The sequence below is a fragment of the Amphiprion ocellaris genome, chromosome 3 (genome assembly GCF_022539595.1).
Source record: "Amphiprion ocellaris isolate individual 3 ecotype Okinawa chromosome 3, ASM2253959v1, whole genome shotgun sequence".
In the NCBI taxonomy this organism is placed as follows: Eukaryota; Metazoa; Chordata; class Actinopteri; family Pomacentridae; genus Amphiprion; species Amphiprion ocellaris.
The window spans coordinates 38332043-38350299 of NC_072768.1; the positions used below are offsets into that span (position 1 = coordinate 38332043).

Sequence of the window (18257 nt, forward strand, 5' to 3'; positions counted from 1 at the left end):
TGAAAACAGCTAAAAATAGTTGTTGAATTTGGAAAAAGAAAAAAATAGATGTTAAAAACAATAAAAGAATAAAAATTTGCTAAAATAGATAACTAAAACTAGCGGATAAATGTAAAAATGGACTAGTTGCTGAAAGTGGTGGAGAAAATAAAAAAGAAACTATTGGTTAGCTAAGTGTAGTGGACAACATTTGAAAAAGGCTATTATAACTGTTGAAAAAGATGAAAGTGGTGAACAAACTGTTGAACTGGTTGGCTAAAAATAGTAAATAAAAATGTAATTTTTCAGAAAATAAAAACATCAGATGGTAAAATTTTACAGATACCATTGTAAATATCTGTAGTTTATGACAAAAATAAGCTTTGGGCAAATCAGAGATGAACTCTGATGTTCTGAGACGGAATAGTTCTGCAGTAAATTCAGATGTTGATGTTTCTCCTTGGTCCATCCTCCTCATCCGCTTTTTTTCTTTCTGTTTCCAGGAGTAACAGACACTCGGTTGGAGGTTCCCAGGGTGAATCTCCAGGAGGCTCCAGAGGAAGCTCCCTGACTAACGGGGACCTGACCGAGGAACAGAGTCCTGGAGTGGGATCATCGGGCCGCCGTCAGTCCTCCAAGAGCCACAGCAGCCCAGGAAACAGTGCAGGTATTAAAACAGTCTGGAACAGGATTTATACATGAATTAGTCCATGTTGATTTAGACAGAACTCAGGAATTAAGTTTAATAATGTAAGTTTTTGATCCCTATGAACACCAACATCTAGACCTCTATGAACATCTAGACCTCTATGAACACCAACATCTAGATCTCTATGAACACCAACATCTAGACCTCTATGAACACCAACATCTGGACCTCTATGAACATCTAGACCTCTATGAACATCTAGACCTCTATGAACACCAACATCTAGACCTCTATGAACATCTAGACCTCTATGAACATCTAGACCTCTATGAACACCAACATCTAGACCTCTATGAACACCAACATCTAGACCTCTATGAACATCTAGACCTCTATGAACACCAACATCTAGACCTCTATGAACATCTAGACCTCTATGAACACCAACATCTAGACCTCTATGAACACCAGGTTCTGTTTCCTACCAATGAGTCCACATCAACATTTAGTCTAAATATCTAAAAACTGGAACCTTGTCTGGTCAAATTTTCCACACATCAGATTCTACTGATGTTAGAGCCTCAAAAGTTGGTGAAATGTAGACCAAAGACTGTATTTTAGGAGAAATATGGATCCATCCATACATATATAAGTTTTTTTTAAATGGAATGACACATAGATAAAGTGAAATAACATCCAGAAAACATAACTAAATGTTACATATAAATAAATCGACTGCATGTCTGTAAGTTGAGTGTGAAATTCTGGCAAAACTGAGTAATTCTTTATCTTGCAAGTTTGTTTGGTGTTTACAGGAGGACTAGTTCTGCCTGGAAAATAAAACTTGTGTAACGGTGACTTACTTTTCCTCCTGTCAGATAAAGTGGAGTTGACGTCTAACGGTCTGGAGAGTCGTAGCAGCGTGGCCCGTCACACGCCTCCTCCGTCCTCGCCGTCGGGTCGATCCCCGGCCGCCAGCAGCAGCGGCAGCAGCCCGTCTCCGGGTCAGGACGCTCTGGGCCCGGCCGCCCCGGCAGAACCCAGCCCCAGTGCCACCTCCAGCACCGAGCCGGCCGCAAACAGCAGCACAGAGTCGGCCACGGACTCTCTCCCGGCTGGGTAAGACTCTCTAAATTATCAAAATGGTTCTGCCACAAAAATGTGAGAGAAATATTTATTCTGAAAGCAGGTCTTTAAAGCTAAAGGGACCCAGAGGAATTTCTGACTGCTAGTAGGGAGTTGATGATATACAAGCAGCTAATGGTGTCCCACTGATGTACAGGTGGTAGAAATGCACCAAGAAATGCAGCAATATGGCAGCAGAGTTTACTAGTAAACAAAGCAGGAGTCAAACTGTTAAGAAAAACTGGATTTTACAAGTGATTTATACAAAAATACACTCAATGCATCTCAATTATTCAATTATTTGTCAGCTATTTCAATAATCAATTAATGCATTTCAGTAATTTTAAATGAAAAAAGCTAAAGTCTGTGATTTGCAGATCCTTAAATATGAATATTTTCTGGTTTCTTTCCTCCTTTGTGACAGTAAAACAAGACATTTGTCATCTTAGATCAACATTTTTCACCATTTTTTTTAAATCAACCAAAATAACTAATCAGTTATTCAAGAAAATAATCAACTGATTAAATGCTTTTCACTTGCCCCAAGAAGTTCAGAATTCTTAAAAATTTTTTTACAGAATCTGTTTAGAGCAAACACTTTATTTTTGGTGAATTTTTAAATGTTTTAAGTCAGATTTTATGTTTAGATTTGATGAGATAGAACAACTTGTCATAGATGAATAGTGAAAAGGCTGTCAGAAAGTTTAAAAAGTGATGTTTTGTTTTTTTTAACAGATTCTCTCTCTGATAAATGATGTAATTTTGGCAAATTTTTTTGAAAATTTAACATGTCTTTCAAACCTTTAGGCAGGTTTTGGCTTCAGAGTGATTAATTCAACTTGAAAAATTTGGGATTTTAAGCTTATATTTTGAAAAATTTTCCATATAGAACAACATTTCACAGATGCATGGTGTAAAAGCTGTCAGAAAGTTTAAAAAGTGACATTTTTTTGGTTTTTGCAGTTTCTAGGTCTGATAAATAGTGTAATTTTGACGATTTTTGAAAACGTAACATGTCTTTCAAACCTTTAAGCAGTTTTTGGGGTTCAGAGCATTCATTAAACTGGTATATTGTCTGCTGTAATAACAGTTTTAGTGAAAAAATTGCAATTTTAAGCTTTTGTCTTGATAAAATTTCCAAACAGAACAGCATGTCACAGAAGTTTATGCAAAAGCCTATCAGAAAGTTTAAAAAGTGGCACTTTTTTTTAGTTTTTGCAGTTTCTTTCTCTGATAAATGGTGTAATTTGGCCATTTAAAAAAAAATTTAACATGCCTTGCAAACCTTTAGGCAGGTTTTGGGGTTCAGAGGATTAATTAAACTTGTATTTCATCTATTATGACAACATCTTTTATGAAAAATCGTGCTATCAGCTGAATGAACCCAGAAAAAAACAACAAAATAGTCGTTTTTATTCAGTTTTTGGTAAAATAAGATCACAGTGATCCCATACCAAACCATGTGAATGGTTAGTTTCAGGACATTGGTTTTAGAGGAAACAGCTGCAGTTAATTTAGTCTCTTTCTCAGTTCAGGTCAAATGAGTTTTATTGACATGAAACACAGCAAAGCAGAACGAGTCCAAGAACAACTCAGAGAAGTGATGTTTTTCCTTCTAAACAGCTTAAATATGAGTTAATAGCTGCCGATGTATTCAGAGAACCAGTGTTTCCTCTGGGATTGTTGCATCAATGCTGCTCTGTCTTTGTTGGTTGCCCGCTATTTACTACAGCATCTTATAAAATACTTGTTTATGTGAAGTCTTGAGAGACTTAAATGAGTATTTTTGTGTGTTTTCTGTTTCTGCAGCTGGGAGCAGAGGGTGTTGCCTCATGGCAGAGTTTACTACGTCGACCACAACACCAAAACCACCACCTGGGAGAGACCACTGCCTCCAGGGTTTGTATACTCGCACTCAAGTTTAAGCTAACAGATAAAAAAGAAAAAAAATCAACCAGTTCTTCACATCTGTCCATAGTGGGGAAGCTTCTGTCTCACCAAAAGTACAAAAAACATGATTTCAAATATGTTTTCTTTCATCCTAGTGGGATCAACTTTTTTAAGTGTTACCGTAATCGGCTGCAAAACTATGCAAAATCATCATGAAAAGATGCAAAATCACCACAACAAAATGTGAAATTACCGCTAAAAGATGCAAAATCATCATGAAAAGATTAAAAATCACCACCACTTAAATTATTAATAGCAGTGAATTAAATAGCAATTAATCATAGACATCTCTGTTACACTTAGTTTGCGTTGGAAACTTGTTGCACTGAGAGTTGGTAGTTTGTTGATGTTAGCCGTTTTTAAGTTAATGTTAGATTGTGAGAGCATAAATGTTGCATAATTTGGATTATACCTTGAAAATTCGTCTTAGTTGACAGAGAGTTGATAAATTTTAAACAACGCTGCAATCAGTTCTCATACTGGTGGTAAAAAGGTGATTAGTACTTGTGAGCATCACATTTTCACATATAATACCTTCAAGACAGTTTACTGCTGACTAGCAATATGCTAGCAGCATCTGCATTCTTTGTTTTATCTTTCTCGCAGTGTTTCTTGTCTTTCTTGACTCCTCTGACTGTAAAATGGAGGCAAAAAAAATAGTTTTTTTATGGGGAGAAACTGGTTAAATTGGATTCAAAAGTGTTAATTCAAACTGATGCTAATGCAAAACAACAATACAGAATGAAAATCAGCAATTACAGCAAGATTAAATAAAGGTGTAGATGAATGGATGGATGGATGGATGGATGGATGGATGGATGGATGGATGGATGGATGGATGGTTCAGGTGATGTACACCACCGTTCAAAAGTTTGGGGTCATCCAGGCAATTCCATGTTTTCCATGAAAACTCCCACTTTTCTCCATGTGCTAACATAACTGCACAAGGGTTTTCTAATCATCAATGAGCCTTTCAACACCATTAATTAACACAATGTAGCATTAGAACACAGGAGTGATGGTTGCTGGAAATGTTCCTCTGTACCTCTATGGAGATATTCCATTAAAAATCAGCTGTTTCCAGCTACAATAGTCATTTACCACATTAACAATGTCTACACTGGATTTATCATTCATTTAATGTTATCTTCATTGAAAAAAACTGCTTTTCTTTAAAAATAAGGACATTTCTAAGTGACCCCAATGGTAGTGTACATCCATGCCAGACAAAAAAAAGGGCAAAAACAAGACAAAATATTACAAAAACGAGACACAAAACAACACTGAGAAACAAAATGACAAAAAAAATTAGACAAACGACACAAAACAAAACAAAAAAGACAAAAAAGTTACAATGCGATGATAAAATGGTCAAACGGCAAAAATGAGACAAAAAATTACATAAATGACACAAATGAGACAAAAAATTACAAAAGTGAGAAACAAAATGACTAAAAAATAGACAAACAACACAAGCGAGACAAAAAAAACACAAAACGACAAGAACGATGTACAAAACAATGAATAAAGCAAAACAAAAAATGACAAAAATAAGACAAAAAACACAAGCGAGGCAAAAAGGAAACACAAAACGACAAAAATGAAAACGACAAAAACATGAGAGAAACGACAAAAATCTGACAAAAAAAGACAGAAGACAACAAAAACAAGACAAAACATTACAAAAACAAGACACAAAACAACAACATTGAGAAACAAAATGACAAAAAATGAGACAAATGACACGAAACAAAACAAAAAAGACAAAAAATTAGACAAAAAAGTTGCAATGCAACGATAAAATGGACAGAGACAAATAATTACATAAATGACACAAATGAGACAAAAAATTACAAAAGCGAGAAACAAAATGACTAATTTTATTAGTCATTTTGTGAGTTAATAAGGACATTTCTAAGTGACCCCAATGGTAGTGTACATCTATGTTGATCTGATGCCTTTAAGACGCGAGAAGGGCGTCAAAACACCAGCAAGAAAGTCCTCGGATTGCAGCCACTCCAATGAAACTATTGAAACTTTCTCAGATATGTTCAGATAAAGTTCCTCCTCAGTCTCCTCAGCTGCTAGCCTGAGTTTATTTCATGTTTTCTTGTGTTACTACAGACATTTAACTGCAACTTTCTTCTTAATCCTGGACTTGTTTGTGTTTATGTGCAGTTCTCTCAGCCAGAATTCAACCCTTTTCCGACATTCCTACTCGCAGCGATTATTTATTGATTTCCAGAGAGTGCGACAGGGTGACAAAGAGAAACAGAGGCTGTTTTTAGGTAAAGGTCACCTCCCCCCGCTGCTTCCCTCCCAGCCTTCCCCCCATCTCACTTTTTCCACACGAGGAAGCCGAGCGTGGGGTTCCCGGAGAACAAAAGTCCTTTCTTAGTGCCACATATGTACTCCCATCCACCAGTGCGTTGGCTGCCGTCCGCCGTGGCCCTTCAGAGGATCAATTAGCAAGCTAATACCCGGCTAACGCTCCAGATGTAGGCACCGGGAACTGTTTAGAGGCCGAGTGGGGGCGGGGGAGGCAAGTTGGGCAATCAAGGTTTGGAAGCTGGAATAATGAAAGCCATCCGAAGGAGAGTGAGGAAAGCTGCTGAGTCACGCTGCTCTTTATCTCGTCTTCGGACGAAGAAAAACTGATGCTCTGTTTGTGTAAAGTCAGCCACCGTGCTGCATTTCATTTTAGCTGTCCATAGAAATGAGTCTCTAAAGCAACATTTTGCTTTTGAAAACACACGATGGTTTCATTTTCTAAACACTGGTTGAGGTTAGAAAGAAATACTAACATAAAATTGTGCCAAATCAGTCTAGTTTGGGTTCAAAACGCATCTTTTGAATAATCAGTTTGGTCTTCCACAGTCCACAGAGCCACATTATTACTGCATATGTCTGTTAAACTGCGATATTGTTATTTAGTGTTTTCTGAGACAGTTATTTATCTGCCACAGACCACAAATCTTTCCGCTGTTTGTCTCATTTTTCCTGCCGTTCCCCATTTTAGTATCGCCAGCTGGCATTTGTGGATGTTGCCCTGAGCACTAGAGTTTGTGAAAGTCGAATAATTGTCATTGTCAAGTGAATTTGAAGCAGTCTCTCAAAGAATGAACAAAAACTAAATGTGCACCAGGCTTGTTTCCTTTAGCTGCTTTGAAGTGAATAAATTAAACTGCATAATTATATCAGAAGTATTGCTGCAGCTATCGATTATTTTAGTAAGCGGATAGTCTATCGATTATTCTGGCGATTGATTGAGTATTTAAGTATTACTCGAGTACAAAAAGATATGAAATCAACCCAAAGACCCACAACCACCCCAAAGACTCGCACCCACTACAAAACTATGCAAAATCATCATGAAAAGATGCAAAATCACCACAACCAAATGTGAAATTACCACTAAAAGATTCAAAATCATCATGTTGTATTAATTTTCTACCAAGCTCTTATATTGATGTTGGGAGAGTCGGACAAAGTCTTCTCCAGAACATCCCAAAGATTTTCAGTAGGGCTGAGGTCTGGACTCTGTGGAGGACAATCCATCTCATGCTCCCTGATCCACTCAATCACAATGTGAGCCCATGAATCCTGACATCATCATCTTGGAAGAAAAACTCCACTGATGGAAAGACCTGGTCATTCAGTATCTTCAGGTAGTCAGCTGACCTCATTCTTTGGGAACATAACGTTGCTGAACCTGACCAACCCCAGATCATAACCCTAACCCCCACTAGCCATGATGAGGGCATCACTTCATCTGCCTCTCTTCTTACCCTGATGCCCCCATCACTCTGGAACAGGGTAAATCTGGACTCATTAATTGGGGCCGAATATCCGGAGCCCAGAAACTGCTATTCGGGCCAGCCCTAGTTCTCCACTATCCTTCAGGTTTTAATAATGTGTTGGACGGTTCTTAGCCTGATTTTAGTAGTTTCATCTCCTTAGTTGTTTTCTTTGCTTGATGCAGGCCAATAATTTGACCCTTCTGAGACAGATTAACATCCTTTCCATGACCACAGGATATGTCTTCTGACATGGTTGTTTAAGAAATGAGAAGCTGCTCACTGCATCAGCTGGGGTTAAATAAGTTGTTGTCATCACTGCAGTAATTATCCAGTGGAAGGCTCTGACCTATTTGCTAGTTAAATCCAAGTGACGACTTCTTTTTTGACCAGGCAGTGTATTTCTAACTTTAGCTCAACTTTGCTTCAAAACTTCGACAGTAAATGTGTGCAAACTATAAAGAGATAGAGGACGATAGAACATTGAAATGAAGAGTCTAAAAGTAGACTGAGGACGTCCCGCATGACCTTATTTCCAGGAAATGGACGGATTAGATGTTTGATGACATGACGGTTACAAACGGTCACCGTCAGACAGCAGAACTAAGTAGAGACTCTGTGGGTTCTGGGATTTTCTCCGGCTCCACTAAATAACCGGCTGGTGCTAATATCAGAGAGTTTTCTGCATTTTAACGGCAGCTCGGCGGTCAGAGAGACGATCCGTCGGCCAGATACCTCCCTGTGTTTGCAATCGTCCTGAAGTGTCCTCAAAGAAGAAGAATCGACCTAAAAGACTATATAAATATGACGAGCAGCTATAGAGAACAGTTTATGGTTTATTAGAGTGTTACTGAAGATAATCTTGAATAACTTCCCAAACTTTTGAATTTAGAAGATCTTTCTGGATCATTTATCTGTCAACATTAGATTTTATGTCTTTTAATCTTAGACGTCTCAGCTTGTAATTTAGAAATAAATCAAAACTGCAATCCAAGTCAAACACCAGATAAAAGATTAAGAGGTTGGTGGTGGTGGGGTTTGAAATTATTTGAACAAAACATGAAGTTATTTTCATGGAATTGGACCGTCACAGACTTCAAAATCTGTGCATTGTGGCTCTGGTTAATGGTGTAATTTCCAAGATTTACAAAAAAAGCACCTAAAAAACATGCAGTTGAAACTCAGATTTGATACCTTCAAGGACCGTTGGAAATTTGACAATCTGACTCTTCTTTTTGTGTATTTTTACAGTTTGTGGCCCTGATATTAAAAACATTGAATGATTTTTATGAAATTTAATTAAACTCCACCATTTTGACCTCAATAATGGGCTGTCACAAATTTGAAAACTAGAGAATTCTTTCTGTTTTTACAGTTTCTGGCTTATAAATTGGTGTAATTTGGGGATTCTCAAAGTAATTTTGATGGATTATTGAAATTTAAATCTTGTTTTTGGTTGTATTTTCCAAACAGAACTGTTTCTCACACACGATACCCTTATGGACCGTTGGAAATTTGATAATATGACTAATCTGGCTCTGATAAATGGTGATTTATTTGAATCTGGTGGGGTTTCAAATTATTTGAACAGAAAATAAAGTTATTTTCATGGAGTTGGACCATCACAAAGTTCAAAATCCGCGGATTCTGTCTGATTAATGGTGTAATTTTCAGGCTTTAATGCAATGCAGTTGAAACTTTTGAAGATTAATTGAAAACTTTCTAAGTTTTTGCCACATGACTGTTGGTTACAGCAGAGTCAATCACGGCTTCTTGGTTCCATAAAGTAGCACAGAATTTTTTGATTTTTAACCAGAACAAAACATGAAGAATAAAATGATTTTAATGAAATTTCACAATTTTCAGCTCAAATTTGTGGTTGTTTTTCCAAACTGAACTGTTTCTCACACACCATACCTTGAAGGACCGTTGGAAATGTGAGAATCTGCCTCTTCTTTTTGTGTTTGTACAGTTTATGGCTCTGATAAATGGTGATTTATTTTAATCTGTTGGGGTTGAAAATGATTTCAAAGAAATTTAAAATTATTTTCATTGATTTTTTTAAAAATCATATTTATTAAAAAAAAAATAAAGCTGGCAGCACTAAATGTACTTAGAGCCAGACCAGAAGTCTATTCATTTTTACCACCAAAAACAACAGAAAATGTTGACATTTGCCATATGAAAATTGCTAATTTCTAGCAATAAAAACAATCCACTAGTGGGTTAAGAGGTTTTCTTGAAACAAGCATAAAAGCTAAGGTATTAGTAAATAATTTAATGGCAAAAATAAAGAAGTTTAACTACTTATAACCAACTAAATGTCAGAAATTCATGTAGCAGATGCTTTCAACTGGAATTTAAATTCGCCTCAGTTTAATATTTTGAAACGCAAATAGAAAAAAAGTCTTGAAGCAAGAATTTAATTCATTAGTTTATTAATTTATAATGTCATATACAAGCTCCTCCATCTTAAAATGAGCCAAAATTTACAACATTTGACTCATATTTCAGTTTAATTTAGGAATTACTGTCAATCCCAACCTTTGTTCTACACTTAGTTTGAATTTAAAACATAATTATTTAATCATACCAAGAATAGAAGCTCAAAAAAGGGGTTTATTGTCTTGTTTTGTCATTAAATTGGTCTGTTTCTTGATAAAAGCAAAACATATTATGTCATTTTACCATAGAAAAAGTCTAATAACCAAAAGTATGTGGTGTTTGACAATAATTTGCATCTTTATTGTAGAAAAAATAAGATTTAATCAGCCTAAAATACAATTCTGTAATTTCTTTAATGTCCTTTTCTTGCATTTAAATCCACGACCTTTTTAAAATATCGTTTATTTAGTTTCATTTCTCTGTAAAGTCATTTTTTTCTCCTGTCAGTTTGTACCCAAAAATACTCAAACTAATGAAATATGTTTGCATTTATCACAGCTTTAGATAAACACGCATTCATGCCTGTAAACTCCCAGTTTCAGGCTGAAGTCGGTCTTTCACGCAGCTCCTCCTGAACTCTGAATGTTTGCATTAATAGCAGCTCCAGAGCAACAACACTGAGTCTATTTGGAGGTTTTGTGCCGCTGGGAGGGTCGAGCGAACTAAGAATCAGAGCAAACTGAGCTGGACTGCAGCGGTTTTTATTCTCTACGTGGATGTCTTCAGCCTGCTACTATCTGCACAGCCTGTTTTTGTTAGCGTACAGAAGTCGACGCTGTTTTCTCTTCCAAATTCTGCAGCGCTTGAGTCACAGATATGAGAATAGCAGTGGCCCGTAGCGCTGCAGCTTTGTTCATGTGTGTGTTTTTATGTCCGTCGTGTGTTTGTGTTTCCGTCGGTATCTGAGCTCTCGTCCAGACCCTCGTCTCAGGGGGAGATATACTTAAACCTGTGAGTAATGCTGCAGGCAGCCAGAGCAGCCGTGTTCGCTGTCAGTCACAAACCCGACGTCCACCATCGGTTCCCTCGACTTCATCACAGAGAGCTGCTTTAAAATGGATAAACTGTCCAATGATGTCTGAGCCAAACAGGAGACATTACAGTGAAGATGCAAAATTACCACAAAAAAAAGATCTGAAATCACCACAAAGAGTCAAAAATTACTCTGAAAAATTGTAAAATGACCACAAAAAGATCCAAAATGACCACAAAAAGAAATGAAATCATTGCAAAGACTCAAATCACCACAAAAAATATGTACAATCTCCAGAAAAAGATGCAAAATGACCAAAAAAAGATAGGAAATCAAAACCCAGACTAAAGACTCAAAACTCACTACAAAAATATGTAAAGCCACCATGAAAAGATGTAAAATGACTACAAACGGATAAGAAGTCACCACAAAGAGTCAAAAATCACCACAGAAAGATGCAAAATCACTACAAAAACATGCTAAATGACCACAAAAAGGACATAACATCACCATGAAAGCATGAAAAATTACCACAAGAAGGTGTACAGTCTCCAAGAAAACATGCAAAATGACCACAAAAAGATGTGAAATCACCACAGAGGCTCAAAAATCATGCTGAGAAGATGCAAAATGACCCCAAACAGACATGAAATCACTACAAAAACATCTTAAATCACCAGGAAAACATGTAAAATCACCACAAAAAGATCCAAAATGACCACAAAAAAAAAAAAAATCATTGCTCAAATCGCCACAAAAAATATGTACAATCTCCAGAAAAAGATGCAAAATGACCAAAAAAAGATAGGAAATCAAAACCCAGACTAAAAAAATCACAAAAAGGTTTAAAATCATCACAAAAAGAGTAAAAATCACCTGAAGAAGGCACGGAATCAACACAAGAAAATGGGAACTTACCACAAAGAAGACAGAAAATAACTATCAAAAGACAAAATCACCAGTTAATACAGTTCTGCTTTTCAAGATTATAGGAATATGTACAGTTGTTCTGCTCCGTCTGTTCTTGTAATTCCAGTATAAAGTACAGAAAGACACAAAATCTCGATGAAAAAAATGCAAAACCACCAGAAAATGTGCAAATTTTCTTCAAAAAGATGTAAAATGACCACAAACAGACATGAAATCGCCATAAAGACTCAAAAGTCACCACAAAAATACATGGAATGACTGCACGAAAACGGAAAATTACCACAAAGAAGACGCAAAATTACCACAAAAGATGCAAAATGACCACTAGAAGATGTCAAATCACTAGGAAAAGATGCAAAACAACCACAAACAAATATGATATCACCAGAAAGAGTTAAATATCACCACAAAAAGAAGTAAAATCACTACAAAAACATACAACATGACCACAACAAGACAAAAAATGGCCACAAAGAGTCAAAAATCTCCACAAAAAGACATGAAAGTCACCACAAAAAGACATGGAATCACCACAATAAAATGTAAAATCACCTCAAAAACATGCAGAAGCACCTCAAAAAGACGTAAAATCATGCAGGAAAAGATGCTAAATAAACACAAAGAGTCAAAAATAGCCACAAAAAAATCTAAAATCACAACAAAAAGATCCAGAATGACCACAAACAGACAAGAAATCACCATAGAGTCAAAATTCGCCACAAAAAAGATTCAAAATGATCACAAAGAGCCAAAAATGACAGCAAAACGATCTAAAATGACCAGAAAAATATGCAAAATGACCACAAAAAAACAAGAAATCCCCACAAGAAGACATGAAATCACTACAAAAAGAGGTAAAATCATTACAAAACATGCTAAATGACCACAAAAAGATGTGAAATCATCACAAAGACTCAAAAACACCACAAAAAGACTCAGAATCACCTCGAAAAGACATGGAATCACCACAAGAAAATGTAAAATCACCACAAAAAGGCATAAAATCATGCAGGAAAAGATGCTAAATGACCACAAAGAGTCAAAAATCTCCACAAAAAGATCTCAATTCACAACAAAAAAATCCAGTATGACCACAAACAGACAAGAAATCACCATAAAGAATCAACATTTGCCACAAAAAGATGTAAAATCTCCAAACAACCATGCAATATGATCACTGAAAGATGTAAAATCACGCTGAAGAGATGCAAAATCACCACAAAGACTCAAAAATCGCGATGAAAAGACGTTAAAATCACTATAAAAACATGCAAATTTCACCACAAAAAGATGTAAAATCACCACCAGTAGATCCAGGTGTATTTTCAGATACTGAAAATCAGCCAGTTGTTTTTGTGTTTTTATAGTTTATAGGTCTGATAAATGTCGATTTTTTTTTTGAATATTGCAAATTTTTAAAGAAAAAAGACATGCCTTTCATGCTAGCTGGCAGGTTTTGGTGTTCACAGAGTTAGAACTGGTTTGTGGGCGACATTTAACGAGCTTTCATTGTAAGTTTTTATGTAGATTTGAGCAATAACTTTCTGCTTTAACCATCTTTGCTGTATAATTTCTGATCTCTTGTGTTTTTGCATCTTTACTTTTCATCCTTTCCCAGCTCTCTCTCTGTTTTCCTTCCTCTCCTCGTCTCGTTTCTTTTTCCTCCTCTATAAATCAGCAGCTTTCTGAAGCAGCCGCCCACTCTGATGTCCTTTAATAAAGCTGTTGTTGAAAGCTGCTCTCTTCCTGTTTTCCCTCCTCCAGCTGGGAGAAGCGAGTGGACCAGAGGGGAAGGTTCTACTACGTGGACCACAACACCAGAACCACCACATGGCAGCGACCCACGGCCGAGTCCGTCAGAAACTACCAGCAGTGGCAGAGTCAGCGCAGCCAGCTGCAGGGAGCCATGCACCAGTTCAGCCAGCGCTTCCTCTACCAGGTACCAAACTGGTCCACGTCCACTCAGTACGACGGTTTTCAGCTGTTCAAGCTAAACACAGTGAAGTTTAAGAGCTGCCTTCAACACAGAATCCCCCAAATATCACCTGAGCCTGATTTAGTTTATATCGCCACTCAAAGATAGGAAATCACCACAAAAACATGCAAAACGATGACACAAAGATGTAAAATCACTATGAAAAGATGAAAATCATCATGAAAAGATGCAAAATCATCATGAAAAGATGCAAAATCGTCATGTAAAGATGCAAAATCACCACAAAAAGATGCAAAATCATCATGAACAGGTGCAAAATCACCATAAAAAGATGTAAAATCACCATGAAAAGATGTAAAATCATCATGAAAAGATTCAAATTCACCACAAAAACATGTAAAATCAAACCAAAAAGATGCAAAATCATCATGAAAATATGCAAAATCATCACAAAAAGATGTAAAATCATCATGAAAAGATGCAAAATTATCACGAAAAGATTCAGTCAAATCAAAAAGACAATGAATCATCATAACAAAATGTGAAAATACCACACCAAAGATGCAAAATCATCATAAAAACATGCAAAATCACCACACAAAGATTCAAAAGCGCCACAAAAAGATATGAAATCAGCCCAAACACTCATAAGCACCACAAAAACCTGCAAAATCACCACAAGATGCAAAATCATAATGAAAAGATGCAGACTAACCATGAAAAAACGTAAAATCACGACAACAAAATGTGTAATTACCCCTAAAAATTAAAAATCACCATTAAAGATGCAAAATCACCACGAAGATATGTAAAAATACGACAAAAATATGTAAAACTAACACAAAAAAGTCTTAAAACTACCACAAAAAGATGTACAACTACCACAATGGTGGTTTTGCATCTTTTTGTGGTGATTGTGTATCTTTATGTGGTGATTTTGCATCTTTTTGTGGTACTTTTATATCAATTCATGGTGATTTTGCATCTTTTTGTAGTAGTTTTACATCTTTTCCATCATTCTGAGGTCAGACAAAGCAGATATATGGCTTAAAAACAAGAGAAATCTTGCATGTTTTCAGACATTCTAACCACAGAGACGTTGACGGTGATGAACTGACTTGTTCGTGTGTTTTGCTCCAGTAATAATAACTGGAGTTACAGTAAAGAAAACACAATCACATGGATGTTCACCTGCCAGCAGCTTCTGACGATAAATCAGAGGAACTTTCCACCTGTTGGCTTTTTATTTTCCTCACAAAGGAGTCGTGTCGGAGCATAAAGAGGAGAGTTTTGGTGTGAAATCTGCAAACAGGTTTAGAAAAAAGGGAAGGAGCGAAGCAGCAGCCGATAAAAACCAGCAAAGGTTGTTCCACAGACGACCGACAACAAAAGAACGCCGTTAAAAACAAAGAACCAGCAGCAGCTTCATGCAGCTTGTAGCAGGGCGTGGAGCTTTTACTGAGGCCCGTTAGAGTTTTAAGGCTGGTTTTTACTAATGGTCCATTCACAGAGTTCTGTTGTTTCAGCCCCATAAGTCTTTACTGTCTGGCTGCAGTTTGACCTTCACTGTCAGGATGGAAAAATACTATAAACTGGTTTCAAATAACGTCTTCAACCCCCCACAGAGAACCGAGAGCGACGCTGAAACCCAAACAGATCCAGCAGAAACTCTAACCGGCAGTAACGTGTGACACCGCGGGAGGTTTACGGCCCACAAGAGGCGGAAAAAAGAGGGAAAATATCCAGAGACAGAGCCAGAGACGATCCTAGTGGACACCGAATTAATTATTAGTTATCTGTAGATGAACTAAATCAACCGGAGTGACTCCACCTGCAGCCACGTTGGCGTAAAATAAAGCTTAATCTACATGAAAAACTGAGATTAGCAGCAGATTAAAGCTGGTTAATTTCTACTGAAATGATCAGAACAGACCAGAGAAGATAACATGCACGTATTCACATGATTTATGAAAATACAACAATATCAACCAGTGATTCTGTGTCTTTTAGAGGAGATTTTGCATGTTTTTAGGATGATTTTATTTCTTTTAGTACTGATTTTACATCTTTTTGTGGTGATTCTGCATAATTTCGTGGTGATTTTGCATCTTTTTGTGGTGATTCTGCATATTTTCGTGGTGATTTTGCATCTTTTTGTGGTGGTTTTGTATCTTTTTGTGCTAGTTTTACACCTTTTGTGGTAGTTTTACGTCTTTTCATCATGTGTTCATCTTTTTGTAGAAGTTTTACATCTTTTCGTGGTGGTTTTTCATCTTTTTGTGGTTGTTTTTCATCTTTTTGTGGTGGTTTTACATGTTTTTGTGGAAATTTCACATTTTCTTGTGGTAATTTTGGTCATTTGCTTTACATAGTAGCTGTGTGTTGATTCAATTTTTTTCCTCCAGTTTTTGTGAAGTAAATAATCAAAGAATTTCTATTTTTGCTGACACTACAGTTAGTAAAAACAAGACTGGAGCAAGAAAAAACAGCTTTAGTGATCTTGCAATCAGGAGCCTGAAGTGATTGTTGCTACCAGCCGAGTTGCTCTAAACGTTTCCAGCAACGTCAGATTACATAAGGGATGTGAAAATGATTGGACAAACAGAATGGCAGCTAAAAGCAGCCACGGCGTCGGTCTGAATCTGTGAGAACAGCAGCTCTGGCCTCCATGTTGATCGTCCGGCGCTCCGGCCTGGAATGCTGATAGCAGCGACTATTTATGGCTGCAGTGTGTGAACGAGGAAACACAAGATAGTGTCACTGTGAACCAGCCCACATGCTCAGAATCACACCTTTATACTCAGTTTTTAGGGTATTTTTTGATCATCAGAGGGCAGAGTTTGTGCAGATTGTAGTTTTTCTTGTTTTTAAAGTATATATTTCCTCTGTCTGACCTCAGAATCAATGAAAAGATCTAAAACAAACACAAAAAGATGCAGAATCACCGTAAAAAGATGCAGAATCATCACAAAAAGATGCAGAATCACCATAAAAAGATGCAGAATCACCATGAGAAGATGCAGAATCATCACAAAAAGATGCAGAATCATCTCAAAAAGATGCAGAATCATCACAAAAAGATGCAGAATCACCAAAAAAAGATGCAGAATCACCATAAAAAGATGCAGAATCATCACAAAAAGATGCAGAATCACCATAAAGAGATGGAAAACTACCGTGAAAAGATGCAAAATCACCATGAAAAGATTCAAAATCATCATAAAAAGATGTGAAACCACCACAAGAAGATGTAAAACTACTACAAAAATAAGCAGAACTACAAAAAAAAGATATAAAATCACCACAAAAAGATGCAAAACTACCTCATACTCAGAATCACACCTTTCTTCCTCAGTTTTTTGGGTATTTTTTGATAATCAGAGGGTGGATTTTGTGCAGATTGTGAAACCTGTTTAAGGAAGTTTGTGATGTTATAAAGTCAACTCAGATCGTGCTGCAGATTGTTAATAAAGTAGAATAACTAGTGGAGGGGGTTGTGTAGCTGCTGCAGTGTGTGTTGAACGGTGTGTTTGTGCAGATGTGTTCATGAGGCTGTAATGTGGAGCTCAGGTGCCACATTTTTTCGTACAGCACATGACGAGCGGAGCAGGTCAGGAGGCCTCGACTCACCAACTGTAAAATCTGCACAGAAACAAACACAACTTAGACGTGGATGCTTTCAGACAGAAACTTTATGAGGGCGTTATGGCTGCTTCATGCTTTAAAAATAGCTATTTTTCCTTTTATTTTGAAAAGATGAAGTTAAAGTTAGTAAACTACATGCAAGAAAATACCTCTCTGAAGTTTTCCACACGTTATCAAAAATGCACACAAAAAATATCTATATATATGTAGGGGAGAGTGAAGTGTGGTTACAGTGGAGGCATGACATTAATGTCTAAAAATTAAACATGTACTTCAGGATGTGGGGCTTCTCTGGCAATAATTGGATTGGATCTAAAATTATCTGTTTTAAAAATATGGCTTTCCAGAACCAAGAACTAAGTGTTTCCTTGTCTCAAGAGGTAAAATAAGGGTTTGGAGAAAATATGTCGGAGTAAAGTGTGCCATCAATTATCACCACTCAAAGATGCAAAATTACCATGGAACGATGTAAAGCTACCACAAAAATATGCAAAATCACCACAAAAATATGCAAAATCACCACAAAAAGATGTAAAATCACCACAATAAGATGCAAAATCACCATGAAAAGATGCAAAGTCACCAAAAAACGATGAAAATCCCCACAAAATGATGCAAAAGTACCACGAAATGATGCAAAACCTCCTCCATTGTGGTAGTTTTTACAGCTTTTTGTGGTGGACAGTTTTATTTTGGAGAAACATGGAACAAACAAGAAAACTAAAGTAAAATTGAAAATTTTAACCCTCATGTAATGCTTTATCAAAGCAAGACAAATTCAACACCAAATGACGAATTAAAAGTTGAATTTGAAGATAATATTACAGC

The 18257-nt window shown here is 36.7% G+C and overlaps 1 protein-coding gene across 2 annotated transcripts in view; it reads left to right on the plus strand.

The window, feature by feature from the left end:
- Positions 1-18257, plus strand: part of wwp2 (WW domain containing E3 ubiquitin protein ligase 2) — an 88515-nt gene that overhangs the window by 32764 nt on the left and 37494 nt on the right. For both annotated transcript variants that reach the window (XM_055009045.1, XM_055009046.1), the window contains exons 7-10: positions 483-646; positions 1507-1747; positions 3563-3652; positions 13613-13787. In XM_055009045.1, the coding sequence (XP_054865020.1) occupies positions 483-646; positions 1507-1747; positions 3563-3652; positions 13613-13787 (670 nt within the window). The remainder of the gene's footprint in view (positions 1-482; positions 647-1506; positions 1748-3562; positions 3653-13612; positions 13788-18257) is intronic.